At 40.5% G+C, this 19,765-nt stretch overlaps 4 protein-coding genes across 4 annotated transcripts in view; 3 read left to right on the top strand and 1 right to left on the bottom strand.

Moving 5' to 3' along the window:
• Nucleotides 1-112: 112 nt before the first annotated feature.
• On the top strand, nucleotides 113-3,334 carry LOC111438263 (beta-galactosidase 15-like). Its single transcript, XM_023076202.1, has 8 exons — nucleotides 113-383; nucleotides 472-680; nucleotides 760-826; nucleotides 905-1,336; nucleotides 1,417-1,623; nucleotides 1,708-2,066; nucleotides 2,151-2,364; nucleotides 2,436-3,334. Exons 1-8 carry the CDS (start codon nucleotides 225-227, stop codon nucleotides 3,261-3,263), a joined length of 2,475 nt encoding a protein of 824 aa, XP_022931970.1. The 5' UTR covers nucleotides 113-224; the 3' UTR covers nucleotides 3,264-3,334.
• LOC111438233 (beta-galactosidase 7-like) overlaps nucleotides 555-19,765 on the top strand; it is a 19,426-nt gene continuing 215 nt past the window's right edge. The window contains exons 1-8 of the mRNA XM_023076200.1: nucleotides 555-599; nucleotides 17,066-17,146; nucleotides 17,228-17,294; nucleotides 17,373-17,804; nucleotides 17,885-18,091; nucleotides 18,176-18,534; nucleotides 18,619-18,832; nucleotides 18,904-19,748. Coding sequence (XP_022931968.1) covers nucleotides 17,292-17,294; nucleotides 17,373-17,804; nucleotides 17,885-18,091; nucleotides 18,176-18,534; nucleotides 18,619-18,832; nucleotides 18,904-19,731 — 2,043 coding nt within the window. The 5' untranslated portion in view covers nucleotides 555-599; nucleotides 17,066-17,146; nucleotides 17,228-17,291 and the 3' untranslated portion in view covers nucleotides 19,732-19,748. The remainder of the gene's footprint in view (nucleotides 600-17,065; nucleotides 17,147-17,227; nucleotides 17,295-17,372; nucleotides 17,805-17,884; nucleotides 18,092-18,175; nucleotides 18,535-18,618; nucleotides 18,833-18,903; nucleotides 19,749-19,765) is intronic.
• On the bottom strand, nucleotides 6,448-9,497 carry LOC111438279 (beta-galactosidase 15-like). Its single transcript, XM_023076203.1, has 8 exons — nucleotides 9,330-9,497; nucleotides 9,033-9,241; nucleotides 8,885-8,951; nucleotides 8,375-8,806; nucleotides 8,088-8,294; nucleotides 7,645-8,003; nucleotides 7,347-7,560; nucleotides 6,448-7,275 (listed from the first exon to the last, which is right to left on the bottom strand). The coding sequence occupies exons 1-8, from the start codon at nucleotides 9,489-9,491 to the stop codon at nucleotides 6,448-6,450; spliced, it is 2,478 nt and encodes an 825-aa protein (XP_022931971.1). The 5' UTR covers nucleotides 9,492-9,497.
• Nucleotides 14,418-17,029, top strand: LOC111438221 (beta-galactosidase 15-like). The gene is made up of 9 exons (XM_023076190.1): nucleotides 14,418-14,663; nucleotides 14,787-14,995; nucleotides 15,077-15,143; nucleotides 15,222-15,653; nucleotides 15,734-15,940; nucleotides 16,025-16,383; nucleotides 16,468-16,626; nucleotides 16,694-16,712; nucleotides 16,780-17,029. The coding sequence occupies exons 1-9, from the start codon at nucleotides 14,502-14,504 to the stop codon at nucleotides 16,840-16,842; spliced, it is 1,677 nt and encodes a 558-aa protein (XP_022931958.1). The 5' UTR covers nucleotides 14,418-14,501; the 3' UTR covers nucleotides 16,843-17,029.

A 19,765-nucleotide genomic window follows, 5' to 3' on the forward strand; every position in this document is an offset into this window, starting at 1 on the left:
CACATTATTTAAAAAATAATTATAAATTTGGATATACTTATTTTCTTTTTATAAATAAGTTCTTATTATTAGAAAAAGGTTAAAAACGAGATAAGCTCAACTCTGTTACGATTTTAAAATCTTTTCAACAGAATCACTGTTTTATTCACTCCTCTCCACTATAAATACATCACACACAACAAATTCATTCCTCACAACAAAATTCATCACAATTCAAGAACACCATGGATTGTTCATCAGCTCTCTGCTTCATTCTTGTCTTGAATTTCGTCCTCTTCGCCTCTGCCATCCAAGTTTCCCACACGAACAGAGCTATCACCATTGATGGTCAACCCAGGATCTTACTCTCTGGTTCTATCCACTACCCACGAAGCACTCCTCAGGTACAGTTGATATCAAATTGAAATGGGTTTGTTCATCACTTGATATCAAATTGAAATGGGTTTGGTTTGGATTCTCTGTTTATTGCAGATGTGGCCTGATTTGATCAGAAAATCAAAGGAAGGTGGATTGAACGCCATTGAAACTTACGTTTTCTGGAATGCTCATGAGCCGATTCGTCGTCAATATGATTTCACTGCCAATCTTGATCTCATAAGGTTCCTTAAAACCATTCAAGATCAAGGCCTTTACGCTGTTCTTCGCATTGGCCCATATGTCTGCGCCGAGTGGAATTATGGGTATATTGCTCTGTTTTTCTCTTCTTCTGTAACTTGCTCTGTTTTTCGTACACTGAATTCTAATCCTTGGAATTTACAGAGGTTTTCCGGTTTGGCTCCACAACCTTCCTGGAATTGAACTCAGAACGTTAAATTCCGTATTCATGGTAACATTTTCATCGTCATTTTCCTCTGTTTTTTGAAACTTTTAATACTCTGTTTTTGAAGTTTTTGTTTATGAACAGAATGAGATGCAAAACTTCACGACGTTGATTGTGGACATGGTGAAGAAGGAGAATCTTTTCGCCTCACAAGGTGGTCCAGTGATTCTAGCTCAGATTGAAAATGAATACGGTAACGTAATGACCCCTTACGGCGAAGCTGGAAAAGCTTATGTGAACTGGTGTTCATCCATGGCGGACTCGTTGAAAGTCGGGGTTCCATGGATCATGTGTCAACAAGCCGACGCACCCGAGCCAATGATCAACACCTGCAATGGTTGGTATTGCGATCAGTTCACTCCCAACAATCCAAACAGCCCCAAAATGTGGACTGAAAATTGGACTGGTTGGTTCAAGAGCTGGGGTGGAAAAGACCCACATAGAACCTCCGAAGATTTGGCCTTCTCCGTCGCTAGATTCTACCAACTCGGCGGCACTTTCCAAAACTACTACATGGTTTGTGCTCAATTCCTTAATTCCATCGGTTTTGTATCTGGGTTTGAGTTTTTACAGCTCCGGTGACCGGTTTTTTTCAGTACCACGGCGGAACGAACTTCGACCGGATGGCCGGCGGTCCGTACATCACCACCTCTTACGATTACGATGCACCGTTGGATGAGTATGGTAATCTGAATCAACCCAAATACGGCCATTTGAAGCAGCTTCACGATGCTTTGATGTCCATTGAGAAGCCGCTGGTTTCCGGCGACGTGAACACCACCGATTTGGGCAACTCTGTTTCTGTAAGAACCAAAAAACGGATCTCATCTATTTTTGCTCTGTTTCTTGAGCCAAACAATTGAACATTGTTATTTTTCTCGATTTAGATCACCAAATACACTACAAAAGAAGGGTCGGCTTGTTTCTTCAGCAACGCGAATGTAACAACTGACGCGACGGTCAGCTACAACGGAAAAGACTTTAAAGTTCCGGCGTGGTCCGTCAGCATTCTTCCCGACTGTCAAACAGAGGTTTACAACACAGCAAAAGTGAACACACAAACATCCGTGATGGTGAAGAAGGAAAACAAGGCGGAGGAGGAACCGGCGGCGTTGCAATGGGTGTGGCGGCCAGAGAATCTCGACGCCACCGCGAGATTAGGCAAAGGACAAGTAAGTGCTAATATGCTTCTTGATCAGAAAGCTGCCGCTAACGATGCTAGTGATTATCTCTGGTACATGACAAGGTAAAATCCTCGAGATCGAACACGAATTTCACCGATTTAAGCCTTACCCATTTCCTTAATTTGATGTTTTTCCCCAAATTACAGCGTTCACTTGAAGAAAGCCGATCGGATTTGGAGCAACAACATGACTCTGCGAATCAACGGCAGCGGCCATGTCCTCCACGCCTTCGTCAACGGTGAACATATCGGTTCCCAATGGGCTTCATATGGAATTTTCACTTACTTTATGGAGAGACAAGTGAAATTAAAGCCAGGAAAGAACATAATCTCTCTTCTCAGCGCCACCGTCGGCTACCAGGTTCGTAACTCCGACCTCTGTTTTTTATTTTTCTCATCAACAAATCTCACATATTTTGCTCTGTTTTTCAGAACTACGGGCCCTTCTTCGACATGATTCAATCAGGAATCCCCGGCCCAGTTGAATTAATCGGCCGCAACGGCGATGAAACACTCATAAAAGACCTCTCATCTCACAAATGGTCATACGAAATCGGATTGCACGGCTTCGAAAATCGTCTCTTCAGTTCAGATTCTCGATTCGCCGCCAAATGGCAATCAGAGAATCTCCCAGTAAACAAAATGATGACATGGTACAAAACAACCTTCAAAGCTCCATTAGGAACCGACCCAGTGGCTCTAGACTTACAAGGCCTCGGCAAGGGGGTTGCTTGGGTCAACGGCCACAACCTTGGCCGTTACTGGCCGAGCTTCATAGCCGAAGAAGGTTGCAGCTTGGACCCATGTGATTACCGTGGCGCATACGACAACAATAAATGCGTCAGCAACTGCGGCCACCCAACACAGCGGTGGTACCATGTGCCGAGATCCTTCATCAATGACGGCGATAACACTCTGGTTCTGTTCGAGGAATTTGGAGGGAACCCATCATTGGTGAACTTCAAACCAATCAGCATGGAGAAAGCTTGTGCTCATGCTTACGACAACCACCGTTTGGAGCTGTCGTGTCAGGGGCAACAGATTTCAGGGATTGCCTTCGCGAGCTACGGCAACCCATTGGGGAGTTGTGGGTCTTTCACGACGGGAGAGTGCAAGAGCCAAAACGATGCATTGAAGATTGTTGAGAATTTGTGCGTTGGGAAAGAATCTTGCGCTATTGATGTCTCTGAAGCTACCTTTGGAGCTACGGACTGCGCTGCTGATCTTGTCAAGAGGCTCGCCGTCGAAGCTCTCTGTTAGGAGCTTAGTTTAGGATTTTGTTAGGGAGATTTTTTATGAACGAGAAAAAATGTAGGAACAGATTTTTTTCGATCATCTAAATGGAGATGCGAACTAGATTATATTCCACTCCTAAACATTGCTAATGCTAAAGTCTTGTTTGCGTACTTTTGATCGAAAATCAATCTGATTTATACTTTTGCTCAATGAAAAAATATGGGTCAGGTTCTTTACCAGAATTGGTTTCGGTAACTCTTTGGGACGGAATAGAAGAGGGGAGGACTCACTTGTTGCTGGGAAATAAGTGTGATTGTAACAAGAACGAACAGGCTTGACTCACTTGTTGCTGGGAAATAAGTGTGATTGTAACAAGAACGAACAGGCTTGACTCACTTGTTGCTGGGAAATAAGTGTGATTGTAACAAGAATGAACAGGCTTGACTCACTTGTTACTGGAAAATAAGTGTGATTGTGACAACCCAAGGAACTGGAACCCACATCCCCATATAACACCAATTTCAATTTCTCAAATCTTGCTTTAAAAACCCTCTCTCAAAATCTCTCGGCTCAACTTTCTAAAACTTTCTTTTTGAACTGGGGCAAGAGGCTCGAGCATACGTCACTTGGTCGTAGACGACGTAGGAATGAATAGGCTACTCACTCGTTGCTCGGATTGTTACATTTCCATATAACACCAATTTCAATTTCTCAAATCTTGCTTTCAAAATCTCTCTGCCCCGTTTTCTAAAACTTTCTTGAACTAGGGCCAGAGGCTCGAGCATACGTCGCTTGGCCGTAGGCGACGCAAGAACGAATAGGCTTAACTTGTTGCTGAGAAATAAGTGCGATTGTGACAACCCAACAATGTAGGGAACTGGAACCCAATAACGTAACGAACTGGAGCAATTTCAGGGCTAACCCAAAAACGTAGGTAACTGGAGCAATTTCAGGGCTAACCCAAAAACGTAGGTAACTGGAGCAATTTCAGGGCTAACCCAAAAACGTAGGTAACTGGAGAAATTTCAGAGCGCTAACCCAAAAACGTAGGTAACTGGAGCAATTTCAGAGCCATCAAAGTGCGATTGTGACAAACCCAATAACGTGGAACTGGAGTTTCAGAGCCATCAAAGTGCGATTTTGACAAACCCAATAACTTAAGGAACTCGAGCAATTTCAGGGCTAACCCAATTATGTAGCTGTAGCACCCGAATATTTAAAGAAAAAAAAGAAATATAAAAGTAAAAATAAATAATAAATAATAATAGGGTTAAAAATTAACAGCAAATATGGGGCAAATAGGTAAGTTTGCCCCTCCAACCATAATAGACGTCCTTGAAACCTAGCCCCTAATGGCAAAGAAAGAAAAAAACGTGGAGAAAAAGTTTGGGAGTGAGCAAGAAAACTGCAGCCGTAAATCTCTTCGGACCACCACCGAAAGTCGCCGCCAGCCACGATCTAATGACAAGCACTTCTTGAAAGGAAGAAGAAGATGTTGGCGTTCAGAGTCCCGTTTTCCGTCAAGATATCGAGAAAATCAGCAAGGTAAGATCTTGATCGTTTTTCTCAGATCTAGAATTATCTATTGTGAATCAAGGTATGAAATTTTGATATGTTCATCTAGAGGGAATTCTCCACAAGATTCATGAAGGAAACTAACCGAAATTCTAGTTTGAAGATGAAGATCCGAGCCGATTTCCAAGAATTGAGGAGAGAGAAAAATTTCCAGCGAGTCACGTGTCAAACCGGCTACAGTAGGATTTGCTGGAAGTGGAGGGACTTGTAATCCTCTTCTATTCTTCACAAAGATCTCTCGATAAGTCTCCATACGAACTGCTCACATTTGATAATTGTCTCCATCGAAGACGGGTGGTGCAACAACTGAAAAACTGGATTCTCCTTGTAGCTCTGATACCAATTGTTAATGAAAGAGTGAGTCATTGAATGGTTGATGAGAAGATTGTATTATAAAGAGCGAGAATGCTCTATATATATAGAATACAACAATCTAGTAAGTAATCAAGTAGAATCTAAACAAATATGTGATTGGTTGCAAAGTACATGTTGTATGACTAGTTATATATGCTTCCATGTGAAACGTGTTTTATGCTTCTGCTTAGTGTGTAATTGTTTATGCATGCTGAAAGAAATATGGGTAAATTGTGAATTATCTGAGTGTTGCTGGTATGCTTTAAGCTTCCGCTATACAGATGCACATGTTAATTCGTGTTGAATAGGTGAACTCCGCATTTCGGGCACTTGAGGGATGACATCGCCCCGTTGAGCGCAAACTCCGCTTTTCGGGTGCCTGATGGAGGTCATCGCCCTGTTGAGTCTGCATGTCTAATTTGCATGAATTAAGTGTGATGATGTTAGATGGCGGTTACATGCACATGTTATATTCCATGACTCATTACTATGATAAGCCTATGGATTTGTAGTTAGGAGAGACAAGTCACCGTTAGTATGATAAGCCTAGGGATTTGTAGTTAGGAGTGACTAGTCACTCAGTCTAGGTACAACCTTCCCCCTAGGACCCTAACAGATTACCACGACGAAGAAGTACCGCTCCTAGCCGTTTCACATAGGCAATGTGTCCCCAGCCCGTTAGCTGCACGGGAAAGGGTTGGGTCGCGCCCTCCAGGAGACTGTCATGGGCTTATGAGGTACTCAACACACCCCTGGGCTAGACACCATGTAGTCCCAGATAGCCATGTAGAGGTAGCGTTGTAGTCCCAGATAGCCATGCAGAGATAGCGCCTCATAGAGAGACGCCGGTCATGTCAGCTTAGCATAAAGGACCCTTAGTATCAAATAAAAGGACGGAGAACCAGTGAAGTTTCAAAGAGCAAGTGATATGAGCCACGACCAAGGAATTTTCATACCTCAAGGTCCAATTACAAGGACGAGAGCCAAGAAGCTATAACACACTTATATTCAAACTATGATGAGCTCATCAAAGGAAATTCTGGAAGACGTTGGAGACCTCCATTATATGTTGTGCAAGTTGCATTTAATGAACTCAACTAAAATTTATAGAGCAGTCTAAAGATGACAAATAAGCATTTCATTAATGGATAGTCCAAAAATATTTCAATCAAGATGATCGGGACTAAAGAGTGGAAGAAGAATATAATCTAGTTCCCATCTCCATTTAGCTAATAGAAAGAAAGAAAAAATCTCTGAAACAAAATCCTAAACTAAGCTCTTAGCAGAGAGCTTCCACGGCGAGCCTCTTGACAAGATCAGCGGCGCAGTCGGTAGCTCCAAAGGTAGCTTCAGAGACATCAATAACACAAGATTCATTCCCAATGCACAAATTCTCAACAATCTTCAATGCATCGCTCTGGCTCTTGCACTCTCCCGTCGTGAAAGACCCACAACTCCCCAATGGATTGCCGTAGCTCGCGAAGGCAATCCCTGAAATCTGTCGCCCCTGACACGACAGCTCCAAACGGTGGTTGTCGTAAGCATGAGCACAAGCTTTCTCCATGCTGATTGTTTTGAAGTTCACTAATGATGGGTCTCCTCCAAATTCCTCGAACAGAACCAGAGTGTTGTCCCCGTCGTTGATGAAGGATCTTGGGACATGGTACCACCGCTGTGTTGGGTGGCCACAGTTGCTGACGCATTTTTTGTTGTCGTAAGCGCCACGGTAGTCACATGGGTCCAAGCTGCAACCTTCTTCGGCTATGAAGCTTGGCCAATAGCGGCCGAGGTTGTGGCCGTTGACCCAAGCAACCCCCTTGCCGAGGCCTTGTAAGTCTAGAGCCACTGGGTCGGTTCCTAATGGAGCTTTGAAGGTTGTTTTGTACCATGTCATCATTTTGTTCACTGGGAGATTCTCCGATTGCCATTTGGCGGCAAATCGGGAATCTGAGCTGAAGAGACGATTTTCGAAGCCGTGCAATCCGATTTCGTATGTCCATTTGTGAGATGAGAGATCTTTTATGAGTGTTTCATCGCCGTTGCGGCCGATTAATTCAACTGGGCCGGGGATTCCTGATTGAATCATGTCGAAGAAGGGCCCGTAGTTCTGAAAAACAGAGCAAAATTTGTGAGATTTGTTGATGAGAAAAATCAGAAACAGAGGTCGGAGTTACGAACCTGGTAGCCGACGGTGGCGCTGAGAAGAGAGATAATGTTCTTTCCCGGCTTTAATTTCACTTGTCTCTCCATAAAGTAATTGAAAATTCCATTTGTAGCCCATTGGGAACCGATATGTTCGCCGTTGACGAAGGCGTGGAGGACATGGCCGCTGCCGTTGATTCGCAGAGTCATGTCGTTGCTCCAAATCAGGTCGGTCTTCTTCAAGTGAACGCTGTAATTTGGGGAAGAACATCAAATTAGGGAAATGGGAAAGGCTTAAATCGATGAAATTCGTGTTCGATTTCGAGGATTTTACCTTGTCATGTACCAGAGATAATCACTGGCGTCGTTAGCGGCAGCTTTCTGATCAAGAAGCATATTAGCACTGACTTGTCCTTTGCCTAATCTCGCGGTGGCGTCGAGATTCTCCGGCCGCCACACCCATTGCAACACCGCCGGTTCCTCCTCCGCCTTGTTTTCCTTCTTCACCATCACGGATGTTTGTGTGTTCACTTTTGCTGTGTTGTAAACCTCTGTTTGACAGTCGGGAAGAATGCTGACGGACCACGCCGGAACTTTAAAGTCTTTTCCGTTGTAGCTGACCGTCGCGTCGGTTGTTACATTCGCGTTGCTGAAGAAACAAGCCGACCCTTCTTTTGTAGTGTATTTGGTGATCTAAATCGAGAAAAATAACAATGTTCAATTGTTTGGCTCAAGAAACAGAGCAAAAACAGATGAGATCCGTTTTTTGGTTCTTACAGAAACAGAGTTGCCCAAATCGGTGGTGTTCATGTCGCCGGAAACCAGCGGCTTCTCAATGGACATCAAAGCATCGTGAAGCTGCTTCAAATGGCCGTATTTGGGTTGATTCAGATTACCATACTCATCCAACGGTGCATCGTAATCGTAAGAGGTGGTGATGTACGGACCGCCGGCCATCCGGTCGAAGTTCGTTCCGCCGTGGTACTGAAAAAAACCGGTCACCGGAGCTGTAAAAACCCAAACCCAGATACAAAAACCGATGAATTAAGGAACTAAGCACAAACCATGTAGTAGTTTTGGAAAGTGCCGCCGAGTTGGTAGAATCTAGCGACGGAGAAGGCCAAATCTTCGGAGGTTCTATGTGGGTCTTTTCCGCCCCAGCTCTTGAACCAACCCGTCCAATTTTCAGTCCACATTTTGGGGCTGTTCGGATTGTTGGGAGTGAACTGATCGCAGTACCAGCCATTGCAGGTGTTGATCATTGGCTCGGGTGCGTCGGCTTGTTGACACATGATCCATGGAACTCCAACTTTCAACGAGTCCGCCATGGATGCACACCAGTTCACATAAGCTTTTCCGGCTTCGCCGTAAGGGGTCATTACGTTACCGTATTCATTTTCAATCTGAGCTAGAATCACTGGACCACCTTGTGAGGCGAAAAGATTCTCCTTCTTCACCATGTCCACAATCAACGTCGTGAAGTTTTGCATCTCATTCTGTTCATAAACAAAAACTTCAAAAACAGAGTATTAAAAGTTTCAAAAAACAGAGGAAAATGACGATGAAAATGTTACCATGAATACGGAATTTAACGTTCTGAGTTCAATTCCAGGAAGGTTGTGGAGCCAAACCGGAAATCCTCTGTAAATTCCAAAGATTAGAATTTAGCGTAAAAAAAAAACAGAGCAACTTATAGAAGAACAGAAAAACAGAGCAATATACCCATAATTCCACTCGGCGCAGACATATGGGCCAATGCGAAGAACAGCGTAAAGGCCTTGATCTTGAATGGTTTTAAGGAACCTTATGAGATCACGATTGGCACTGAAATCATATTGACGACGAATCGGCTCATGGGCATTCCAGAAAACATAAGTTTCAATGGCGTTCAATCCACCTTCTTTTGATTTTCTGATCAAATCAGGCCACATCTGCAATAAACAGAGTATCAAAACCAAACCCATTTCAATTTGATATCAACTGATCACCAAACCCATTTCAATTTGATATCAACTTTACCTGGGGAGTGCTTCGTGGGTAGTGGATAGAACCAGAGAGTAAGATCCTGGGTTGGCCATCAATGGTGATAGCTCTGTTCGTGTGGGAAACTTGAATGGCAGAGGTGAAGAGAAGGACATTCAAGACAAGAACGAAGCAGAAGAAAGCTGATGAACAATCCATGATTTTTAAATTACAATCCGAAATTGGATGTGAGCAATGAATTGTTGTATAGATGTATTTATAGGAAAGAGGAGGGAATAAAACAGTAGTTTGTCTCGTTTTTTAATCTTAATTCTTTCTAATAATAAGAATTAATTTATATAAAAAAAAATGCGTATGTACAAATTTATTTTTTTTATAAACAATTTTTAATAATTTGTTTTTTTAAGAACAATATATTAGGTAGTGTATTTAATTTTTTCCTTTCAATTGGAGAGAAATATGGAATTGAATTGTATTATAATTTAACAATTTTAATATAACCTATCTCTTTACCATTTATAACAAATATGATAAGGAATGAAAAATAATATAGTAATTTGTATAAATAAAAATAATTTAATAATTTATATGGATAATGTTTAAATATTCTAAAAAAATTTATTATTTTCTTATTTTTTATGGTAATAATGGTGGTTAGTGATTATATTTATTAATAAAAATATATAAAATATAGCTGGACCAAAAAAAACTAATATAATTCATCAAAATAAATATTAAAAAAATTAAAAACCAAAATTTTAGTTTTAAGAATTCTAAAATTATTCTTTATTCTTGATTTTTTTTTATATTTTTTTTTATTAAGAAAATATTTATAAAATATAAAAACTAACACGATTTCGTTTGAGAATATGTTCGTCCTAATGTCTCCTCTCTCTATTAGGAAGTTTTTGTTTCCATGAATCGTATTTTAGCTCGATAAAATTAACTAAACTTCCATTGAGATAAACAGTGAACTTTAGTTGAAAATGAGAATTGACATCTAAAATTTGAGCCACGAACTTTAGTTGAGAACTAGAAAATCTAAAATTTGAGCCAAATACATCACCACTTAAGTCAGCCAATTTGAGTCGGTCATAATAGAATTTGATCATTTCTTTCTCAATTTTTGTCTCCAAATCTATGAGATTCTTAGGTTAACTAGACCAGCTAGATTCATCCCATCTTTTAACCATAGTTAAATATACTAATTTGGTTGAAAACAGAAGTTATATTAGTAAAAAAAAAAAAAAAACTTTAAATATAAGATTTAAATACTAGGACAAATTTGCCCAATAAATTCTATTAAAAATTTTAAATTATCCTAATAAATTCAATAACATTTCCAAAATAAAAATATAATATAATATTTATCCTAATTTCTAAAAACTCAAATTTGAGTCTGTCATCATTACATGAGTCTCTCTCCTTTTTATGTGATCCTGTTGAACACAACTCTGTGTCCAAACATTCGCACTCTTTATTAAAACCAATCGAAACTCTTCGTGGGAAACATTCGCACTCTTTATTAAAACCAACCGAGAAGAGAATACAAAACACTCTGCTCTTTATTATTTTTTGGATTTCTTGGATGAATAACCTAGCTAGGGTGAAGGGGTATTTATACTCACCCAATCTATACTTAACAAATCTAAATCTAGACCTAACAAATCAGAATCTTTTTCCTAAAATACGTGCATCTCTTTCTCCTAAAATTTGTACTAAAATAAATATACTGTGTTCGTACAATAATTGGGCTAGTGATGATATTTCAACAGATCCTATGTCGGAATGGATGACTTGATTGTTTCAATAGATAATTTGATAAGCCAACGGATTCTTTAAATGTGTCAGAATACAGATAATAATAAATGGGATAGATTTTGTAATTTTTTTCCCTCTGCACTTCAAGAATTGGTTTTCTGCTAACATCATTTATTTTGGCTTTTTGACCGGATATTGTAGGGTGGTCGATCTGCCCCAAGCTGTACATATGACTTCCATCGAATACGCACAAAATTCTATATGTATCTATGAGATCATCGATACATATAGAATTCTGTTTACTCACTTATTGAGTTTCACCGTACATATGACTTTCATTGAATACACCCACAAAATTCTATGTATCTATGAGATCAGAGTATGGAAGGGTGTAAGGAATAGGTGCTTTGAATCATTACTATTTTAAAAAAAAGTCAAGGCATTTCGATTGGTTTATTGACACTAATAAAGTCAAAGAACCTAACGATTTTCCACAAAGTGGTGACGAAAGGTATAATTTGTACAAATCTTTCCATTTTCCAATTCGATTCGATCCATTCGTTGAAATTATTTGGGACATATAATAGTTCCCTAGCCCGTTAACTTTGGTTGAAAGTGGTCTAGGTACTTACTAAACTTTTGTTATTGGGTTAGTCCTGAAATTGCTCAAGAAGTTATTGGGTTAGCCGGGTTAGCCCTCAAATTGCTCCCGTAGTTATTGGGTTAGCCCTGCTTTCGTTATTGGGGTTAGCCCTGCTTTCGTTATTGGGTTAGAACTTTCGTTATTGGGTTAGCCCTGCTTTCGTTATTGGGTTAGAGCTTTCATTATTGGGTTAGCCCTTCGAAGTAAAGGATCGTCAACAAGGGCGTTCTAGTGGATTGTTCGAGGAACCCTACATGCTGTCGGAGTAATCGTCAACAAGGGCGTTCGAGGAACCCCAAATGCTGTCGGAGTAAAGGATCGTCAACAAGGGCATTCTGGTAGATTGTAGATCGTTCCAATGGATTGTAGATTCATTTGATGATGTCATGTGAATCACTATTTGATGAGGCTAACCTAATAACGAAAGTTTTATAAGGTGTGAATCACTAGAAACATGTGAAGTGTATGGCTAGCCCATTAATGAAAGTTTTGTAAGGGAACTAAATCGTTTGTAAGAGAACTTAGAGTAGACTCACAAATATCGTTTTGTAAAGGAACTAGACCATGTGAATCGTTTGTAAGGGGAGGTCCAATATTGAAATAATTCCAGAGGTTTTCTTTGACTGTGTCAACAAACACCGAAATGCCTGATTTTTTCGATGAAAGTCAAATGTATGACTGAGGGAGATCTTTCATATTTTTCAAGATCCGCTCTACAGTATTAAAAAACCAAAATAAATGATTTTAGCCCCAAACTGATTCTTGAACCCCTTTGTCACGAGGTACTAGAAGAAAAAAAATTGCACAATTCGATCCAATTTATTGTAATCGATTAGTTAACACCAACCATATTTTGAAACGAAAAAAAAAATCATTGGCTTATCAAATTATCTATCGAGCCATGAAAAAGATTCAACAAAAGACCGAAAGCAATATGTGGAGTAACTCTTGATAGAGAAGTAAAAGCAAGACGTGTAAGCGATCAAGTCATCAAGTTCCCATTGAAATAGGAAAAACACTTGTCATTCCTTGGTTATTAGGGCATCCCGAAAACCCTCGATCTAAATATGGCTTTCAGATGCTCCATGTCAATGCATACGACATAAACCCATATCATATAATGCTAGAGGCAAATAGAGGTTTTTCACCTCCTTTAGAATGCAATAGGTGGAGAGGCAAGACGTATAAGCAGACCAACTTATCAAGTTCCCATTGAAATAGGATCCACAACACTTGTCGTTCGTTGGTTATTAGAGACATTTCGAAAACGTTCTGATCGAAATATAGCTTTCAAATTAAGTTTTGAATTAGTGGAGGTTGTGAAAGGGTGTGAGGGTGACATGGTAGAGACACCTATAATGTCAAGGCCAAAAAGTTTTTCACATCCTCAAGTTTTTGTTTTGGAAATGTTATTGAATTTATTAGGGTGTTTCCAACTAAGACATATACGGAGAATAAATAGAGAATTTTATTGTAGATAGACGTCTATTTAAAAGTCCTAATTTAGCTTAATTTAGCTCTCCTATTCCCCAGAGCTTTCGGTAGTACAGCCGAGACAGCGATGGGTTCTCTACCCTTACGGGATGGAGCGACAGAAGTTTTGAGAATTCAAGAGAAGGTCACGGCGAGATGAGCCGTTTATGATCACGATAGGTGTCCTGTGGGAGTGTAGTGATGTATGCAGTGAGGCATCCTAACAGACCGTTAGACTTGAACCTTGTTACTACATACCCGATCAGAAAGCTCTCTTCTCCCTCTCTATCTACCATGGGCAGGCCTTTGGTGTCCCCTCCAGTCCAGAATTGTGGCCTTAAAAATAAAAAAATGAGATTATTATTTTTTAAATAAATAAATGGTGTATATTAGAATCATATTATAAATTTAGAATGTATAGTCTATGGAAATAAAATAATAGAATGCTATTTTAAATTCTATAAAATTGGTATCTTGTCATGATTAAATTTCAACCACGAAAATTTAATTTAATTTTTTTTTTTTTTTTACTAATTTAATTTTTGTGATACAAGTCTATTAATTATAGATGTGAATACATCTCAAATTTTATATTTTATAAATATTTTTCTTAATAAAAAAATATATAAAAAAAATTAGAATAATTTTAGTTTTTTATTTTTTTAATATTTATTTTGAATTTAAATATTAGTCTATATATATTAGTTTTTTAGTCTAGCTATATTTTATATATTATACATATTAATAAATACTTAATATATAATCACTAACCACCATTATTTCTATAAAAAAAAAACAATAAATTATTTTGTAGAATATTTAAACATTATCCATATAAATTACTAAATTATTTTTATTTATACAAATTACTATATTATTTTTCATTCCATTTTTTCTGAAAACAATTAAATCCATAATTTTATCATATTTCTTATTTTAATAAATGGTAAGAGATATGTTATAAAATTTTAATTTTATTAAATTTAAAATGGTTAAATTATAATACAACTCAAATCCATATTTCTATCTAATTAAAGGAAAAAATTAAATACATTACCTAATATATTATCCTTAAAAAAACAAATTAATAAAAATTCTAAATTTGGATATTGTTTATAAAAAAAAATAAATTTGGACATGCTCATTTTTTTTATATAAATGAATTTTTATTATTAGAAAGAATTAAAGATTTAAAAACGAGATAAACTCGACTCTGTTAAGATTTTAAAAATTTTTTAACAGAAACACTGTTTTATTCCCTCCTGTTTACTATAAATACATCCATACAACAATTCATTTCTCATAACCATTTCAGATAGCAATTTCAAAATATGGATAGTTCATCAGCTTTCTTCTGCTTCGTTCTTGTCTTGAATGTCGTTCTTTTCACCTCTGCCATTCAAGTCTCCCACACGAACAGAGCCATCACCATTGATGGCCAACCCAGGATCTTACTCTCTGGTTCTATCCACTACCCACGAAGCACTCCTCAGGTACAGTTGATATCAAATTGAAATGGGTTTTTTTGATCATTTGATATCAAATTGAAATGGGTTTTTTTGATCATTTGATATCAAATTGAAATGGGTTGGGTTTGGATGCTCTGTTTATCGCAGATGTGGCCTGATTTGATCAGAAAATCAAAGGAAGGTGGATTGAACGCCATTGAAACTTATGTTTTCTGGAATGCCCATGAGCCGATTCGTCGTCAATATGATTTCAGTGCCAATCGTGATCTCATAAGGTTCCTTAAAACCATTCAAGATCAAGGCCTTTACGCTGTTCTTCGCATTGGCCCATATGTCTGCGCCGAGTGGAATTATGGGTATATTGCTCTGTTTTTCTGTTCTTCTATAAGTTGCTCTGTTTTTTTTTTACGCTGAATTCTAATCTTTGGAATTTACAGAGGTTTTCCGGTTTGGCTCCACAACCTTCCTGGAATTGAACTCAGAACGTTAAATTCCGTATTCATGGTAACATTTTCATCGTCATTTTCCTCTGTTTTTTGAAACTTTTAATACTCTGTTTTTGAAGTTTTTGTTTATGAACAGAATGAGATGCAAAACTTCACGACGTTGATTGTGGACATGGTGAAGAAGGAGAATCTTTTCGCCTCACAAGGTGGTCCAGTGATTCTAGCTCAGATTGAAAATGAATACGGTAACGTAATGACCCCTTACGGCGAAGCCGGAAAAGCTTATGTGAACTGGTGTGCATCCATGGCGGACTCGTTGAAAGTTGGAGTTCCATGGATCATGTGTCAACAAGCCGACGCACCCGAGCCAATGATCAACACCTGCAATGGCTGGTACTGCGATCAGTTCACTCCCAACAATCCGAACAGCCCCAAAATGTGGACTGAAAATTGGACTGGTTGGTTCAAGAGCTGGGGCGGAAAAGACCCACATAGAACCTCCGAAGATTTGGCCTTCTCCGTCGCTAGATTCTACCAACTCGGCGGCACTTTCCAAAACTACTACATGGTTTGTGCTTAGTTCCTTAATTCATCGGTTTTTGTATCTGAGTTTGGGTTTTTACAGCTCCGGTGACCGGTTTTTTTCAGTACCACGGCGGAACGAACTTCGACCGGATGGCCGGCGGTCCGTACATCACCACCTCTTACGATTACGATGCACCGTTGGATGAGTATGGTAATCTGAATCAACCCAAATACGGCCATTTGAAGCAGCTTCACGATGCTTTGATGTCCATTGAGAAGCCGCTGGTTTCCGGCGACGTGAACACCACCGATTTGGGCAACTCTGTTTCTGTAAGAACCAAAAAACGGATCTCATCTATTTTTGCTCTGTTTCTTGAGCCAAACAATTGAACATTGTTATTTTTCTCGATTTAGATCACCAAATACACTACAAAAGAAGGGTCGGCTTGTTTCTTCAGCAACGCGAATGTAACAACCGACGCGACGGTCAGCTACAACGGAAAAGACTTTAAAGTTCCGGCGTGGTCCGTCAGCATTCTTCCCGACTGTCAAACAGAGGTTTACAACACAGCAAAAGTGAACACACAAACATCCGTGATGGTGAAGAAGGAAAACAAGGCGGAGGAGGAACCGGCGGCGTTGCAATGGGTGTGGCGGCCAGAGAATCTCGACGCCACCGCGAGATTAGGCAAAGGACAAGTAAGTGCTAATATGCTTCTTGATCAGAAAGCTGCCGCTAACGACGCCAGTGATTATCTCTGGTACATGACAAGGTAAAATCCTCGAGATCGAACACGAATTTCACCGATTTAAGCCTTACCCATTTCCTTAATTTGATGTTTTTCCCCAAATTACAGCGTTCACTTGAAGAAAGCCGATCGGATTTGGAGCAACGACATGACTCTGCGAATCAACGGCAGCGGCCATGTCCTCCACGCCTTCGTCAACGGTGAACATATCGGTTCCCAATGGGCTTCATATGGAATTTTCACTTACTTTATGGAGAGACAAGTGAAATTAAAATATCGGTTCCCAATGGGCTTCATATGGAATTTTCACTTACTTTATGGAGAGACAAGTGAAATTAAAGCCAGGAAAGAACATAATCTCTCTTCTCAGCGCCACCGTCGGCTACCAGGTTCGTAACTCCGACCTCTGTTTGAAAGAACATAATCTCTCTTCTCAGCGCCACCGTCGGCTACCAGGTTCGTAACTCCGACCTCTGTTTCTGATTTTTCTCATCAACAAATCTCACATATTTTGCTCTGTTTTTCAGAACTACGGGCCCTTCTTCGACATGATTCAATCAGGAATCCCCGGCCCAGTTGAATTAATCGGCCGCAACGGCGATGAAACACTCATAAAAGACCTCTCATCTCACAAATGGTCATACGAAATCGGATTGCACGGCTTCGAAAATCGTCTCTTCAGNAGTGCCAATCGTGATCTCATAAGGTTCCTTAAAACCATTCAAGATCAAGGCCTTTACGCTGTTCTTCGCATTGGCCCATATGTCTGCGCCGAGTGGAATTATGGGTATATTGCTCTGTTTTTCTGTTCTTCTATAAGTTGCTCTGTTTTTTTTTTACGCTGAATTCTAATCTTTGGAATTTACAGAGGTTTTCCGGTTTGGCTCCACAACCTTCCTGGAATTGAACTCAGAACGTTAAATTCCGTATTCATGGTAACATTTTCATCGTCATTTTCCTCTGTTTTTTGAAACTTTTAATACTCTGTTTTTGAAGTTTTTGTTTATGAACAGAATGAGATGCAAAACTTCACGACGTTGATTGTGGACATGGTGAAGAAGGAGAATCTTTTCGCCTCACAAGGTGGTCCAGTGATTCTAGCTCAGATTGAAAATGAATACGGTAACGTAATGACCCCTTACGGCGAAGCCGGAAAAGCTTATGTGAACTGGTGTGCATCCATGGCGGACTCGTTGAAAGTTGGAGTTCCATGGATCATGTGTCAACAAGCCGACGCACCCGAGCCAATGATCAACACCTGCAATGGCTGGTACTGCGATCAGTTCACTCCCAACAATCCGAACAGCCCCAAAATGTGGACTGAAAATTGGACTGGTTGGTTCAAGAGCTGGGGCGGAAAAGACCCACATAGAACCTCCGAAGATTTGGCCTTCTCCGTCGCTAGATTCTACCAACTCGGCGGCACTTTCCAAAACTACTACATGGTTTGTGCTTAGTTCCTTAATTCATCGGTTTTTGTATCTGGGTTTGAGTTTTTACAGCTCCGGTGACCGGTTTTTTTCAGTACCACGGCGGAACGAACTTCGACCGGATGGCCGGCGGTCCGTACATCACCACCTCTTACGATTACGATGCACCGTTGGATGAGTATGGTAATCTGAATCAACCCAAATACGGCCATTTGAAGCAGCTTCACGATGCTTTGATGTCCATTGAGAAGCCGCTGGTTTCCGGCGACGTGAACACCACCGATTTGGGCAACTCTGTTTCTGTAAGAACCAAAAAACGGATCTCATCTATTTTTGCTCTGTTTCTTGAGCCAAACAATTGAACATTGTTATTTTTCTCGATTTAGATCACCAAATACACTACAAAAGAAGGGTCGGCTTGTTTCTTCAGCAACGCGAATGTAACAACCGACGCGACGGTCAGCTACAACGGAAAAGACTTTAAAGTTCCGGCGTGGTCCGTCAGCATTCTTCCCGACTGTCAAACAGAGGTTTACAACACAGCAAAAGTGAACACACAAACATCCGTGATGGTGAAGAAGGAAAACAAGGCGGAGGAGGAACCGGCGGCGTTGCAATGGGTGTGGCGGCCAGAGAATCTCGACGCCACCGCGAGATTAGGCAAAGGACAAGTAAGTGCTAATATGCTTCTTGATCAGAAAGCTGCCGCTAACGACGCCAGTGATTATCTCTGGTACATGACAAGGTAAAATCCTCGAGATCGAACACGAATTTCACCGATTTAAGCCTTACCCATTTCCTTAATTTGATGTTTTTCCCCAAATTACAGCGTTCACTTGAAGAAAGCCGATCGGATTTGGAGCAACGACATGACTCTGCGAATCAACGGCAGCGGCCATGTCCTCCACGCCTTCGTCAACGGTGAACATATCGGTTCCCAATGGGCTTCATATGGAATTTTCACTTACTTTATGGAGAGACAAGTGAAATTAAAGCCAGGAAAGAACATAATCTCTCTTCTCAGCGCCACCGTCGGCTACCAGGTTCGTAACTCCGACCTCTGTTTCTGATTTTTCTCATCAACAAATCTCACATATTTTGCTCTGTTTTTCAGAACTACGGGCCCTTCTTCGACATGATTCAATCAGGAATCCCCGGCCCAGTTGAATTAATCGGCCGCAACGGCGATGAAACACTCATAAAAGACCTCTCATCTCACAAATGGTCATACGAAATCGGATTGCACGGCTTCGAAAATCGTCTCTTCAGTTCAGGTTCTCGATTCGCCGCCAAATGGCAATCAGAGAATCTCCCAGTAAACAAAATGATGACATGGTACAAAACAACCTTCAAAGCTCCATTAGGAACTGACCCAGTGGCTCTAGACTTACAAGGCCTCGGCAAGGGGGTTGCTTGGGTCAATGGCCACAACCTCGGCCGCTACTGGCCGAGCTTCATAGCCGAAGAAGGTTGCAGCTTGGACCCATGTGACTACCGTGGCGCATATGACAACAAAAAATGCGTCAGCAACTGCGGCCACCCAACACAGCGGTGGTACCATGTCCCAAGATCCTTCATCAACGATGGCGACAACACTCTGGTTCTGTTCGAGGAATTTGGAGGAAACCCATCATTGGTGAACTTCAAAACAATCACCATGGAGAAAGCTTGCGCTCATGCTTACGACAACCACCGTTTGGAGCTGTCGTGTCAGGGGCGACAGATTTCAGGGATTGCCTTCGCGAGCTACGGCAACCCATTGGGGACTTGTGGGTCTTTCACGACAGGTGAGTGCAAGAGCCAGAACGATGCATTGAAGATTGTTGAGAATTTGTGCGTTGGGAAAGAATCTTGCTCTATCGATGTCTCTGAAGCTACCTTTGGAGCTACCGACTGCGCCGCTGATCTTGTCAAACGACTTGCCGTCGAAGCGCTCTGTTAGGAGCTTAGTTTTTTTTTTTTTTTTTTTATTTGTT

The sequence above is a fragment of the Cucurbita moschata genome, unplaced genomic scaffold (assembly GCF_002738365.1).
Source record: "Cucurbita moschata cultivar Rifu unplaced genomic scaffold, Cmos_1.0 Cmo_Scf00003, whole genome shotgun sequence".
Classification (NCBI taxonomy): domain Eukaryota; kingdom Viridiplantae; phylum Streptophyta; class Magnoliopsida; order Cucurbitales; family Cucurbitaceae; genus Cucurbita; species Cucurbita moschata.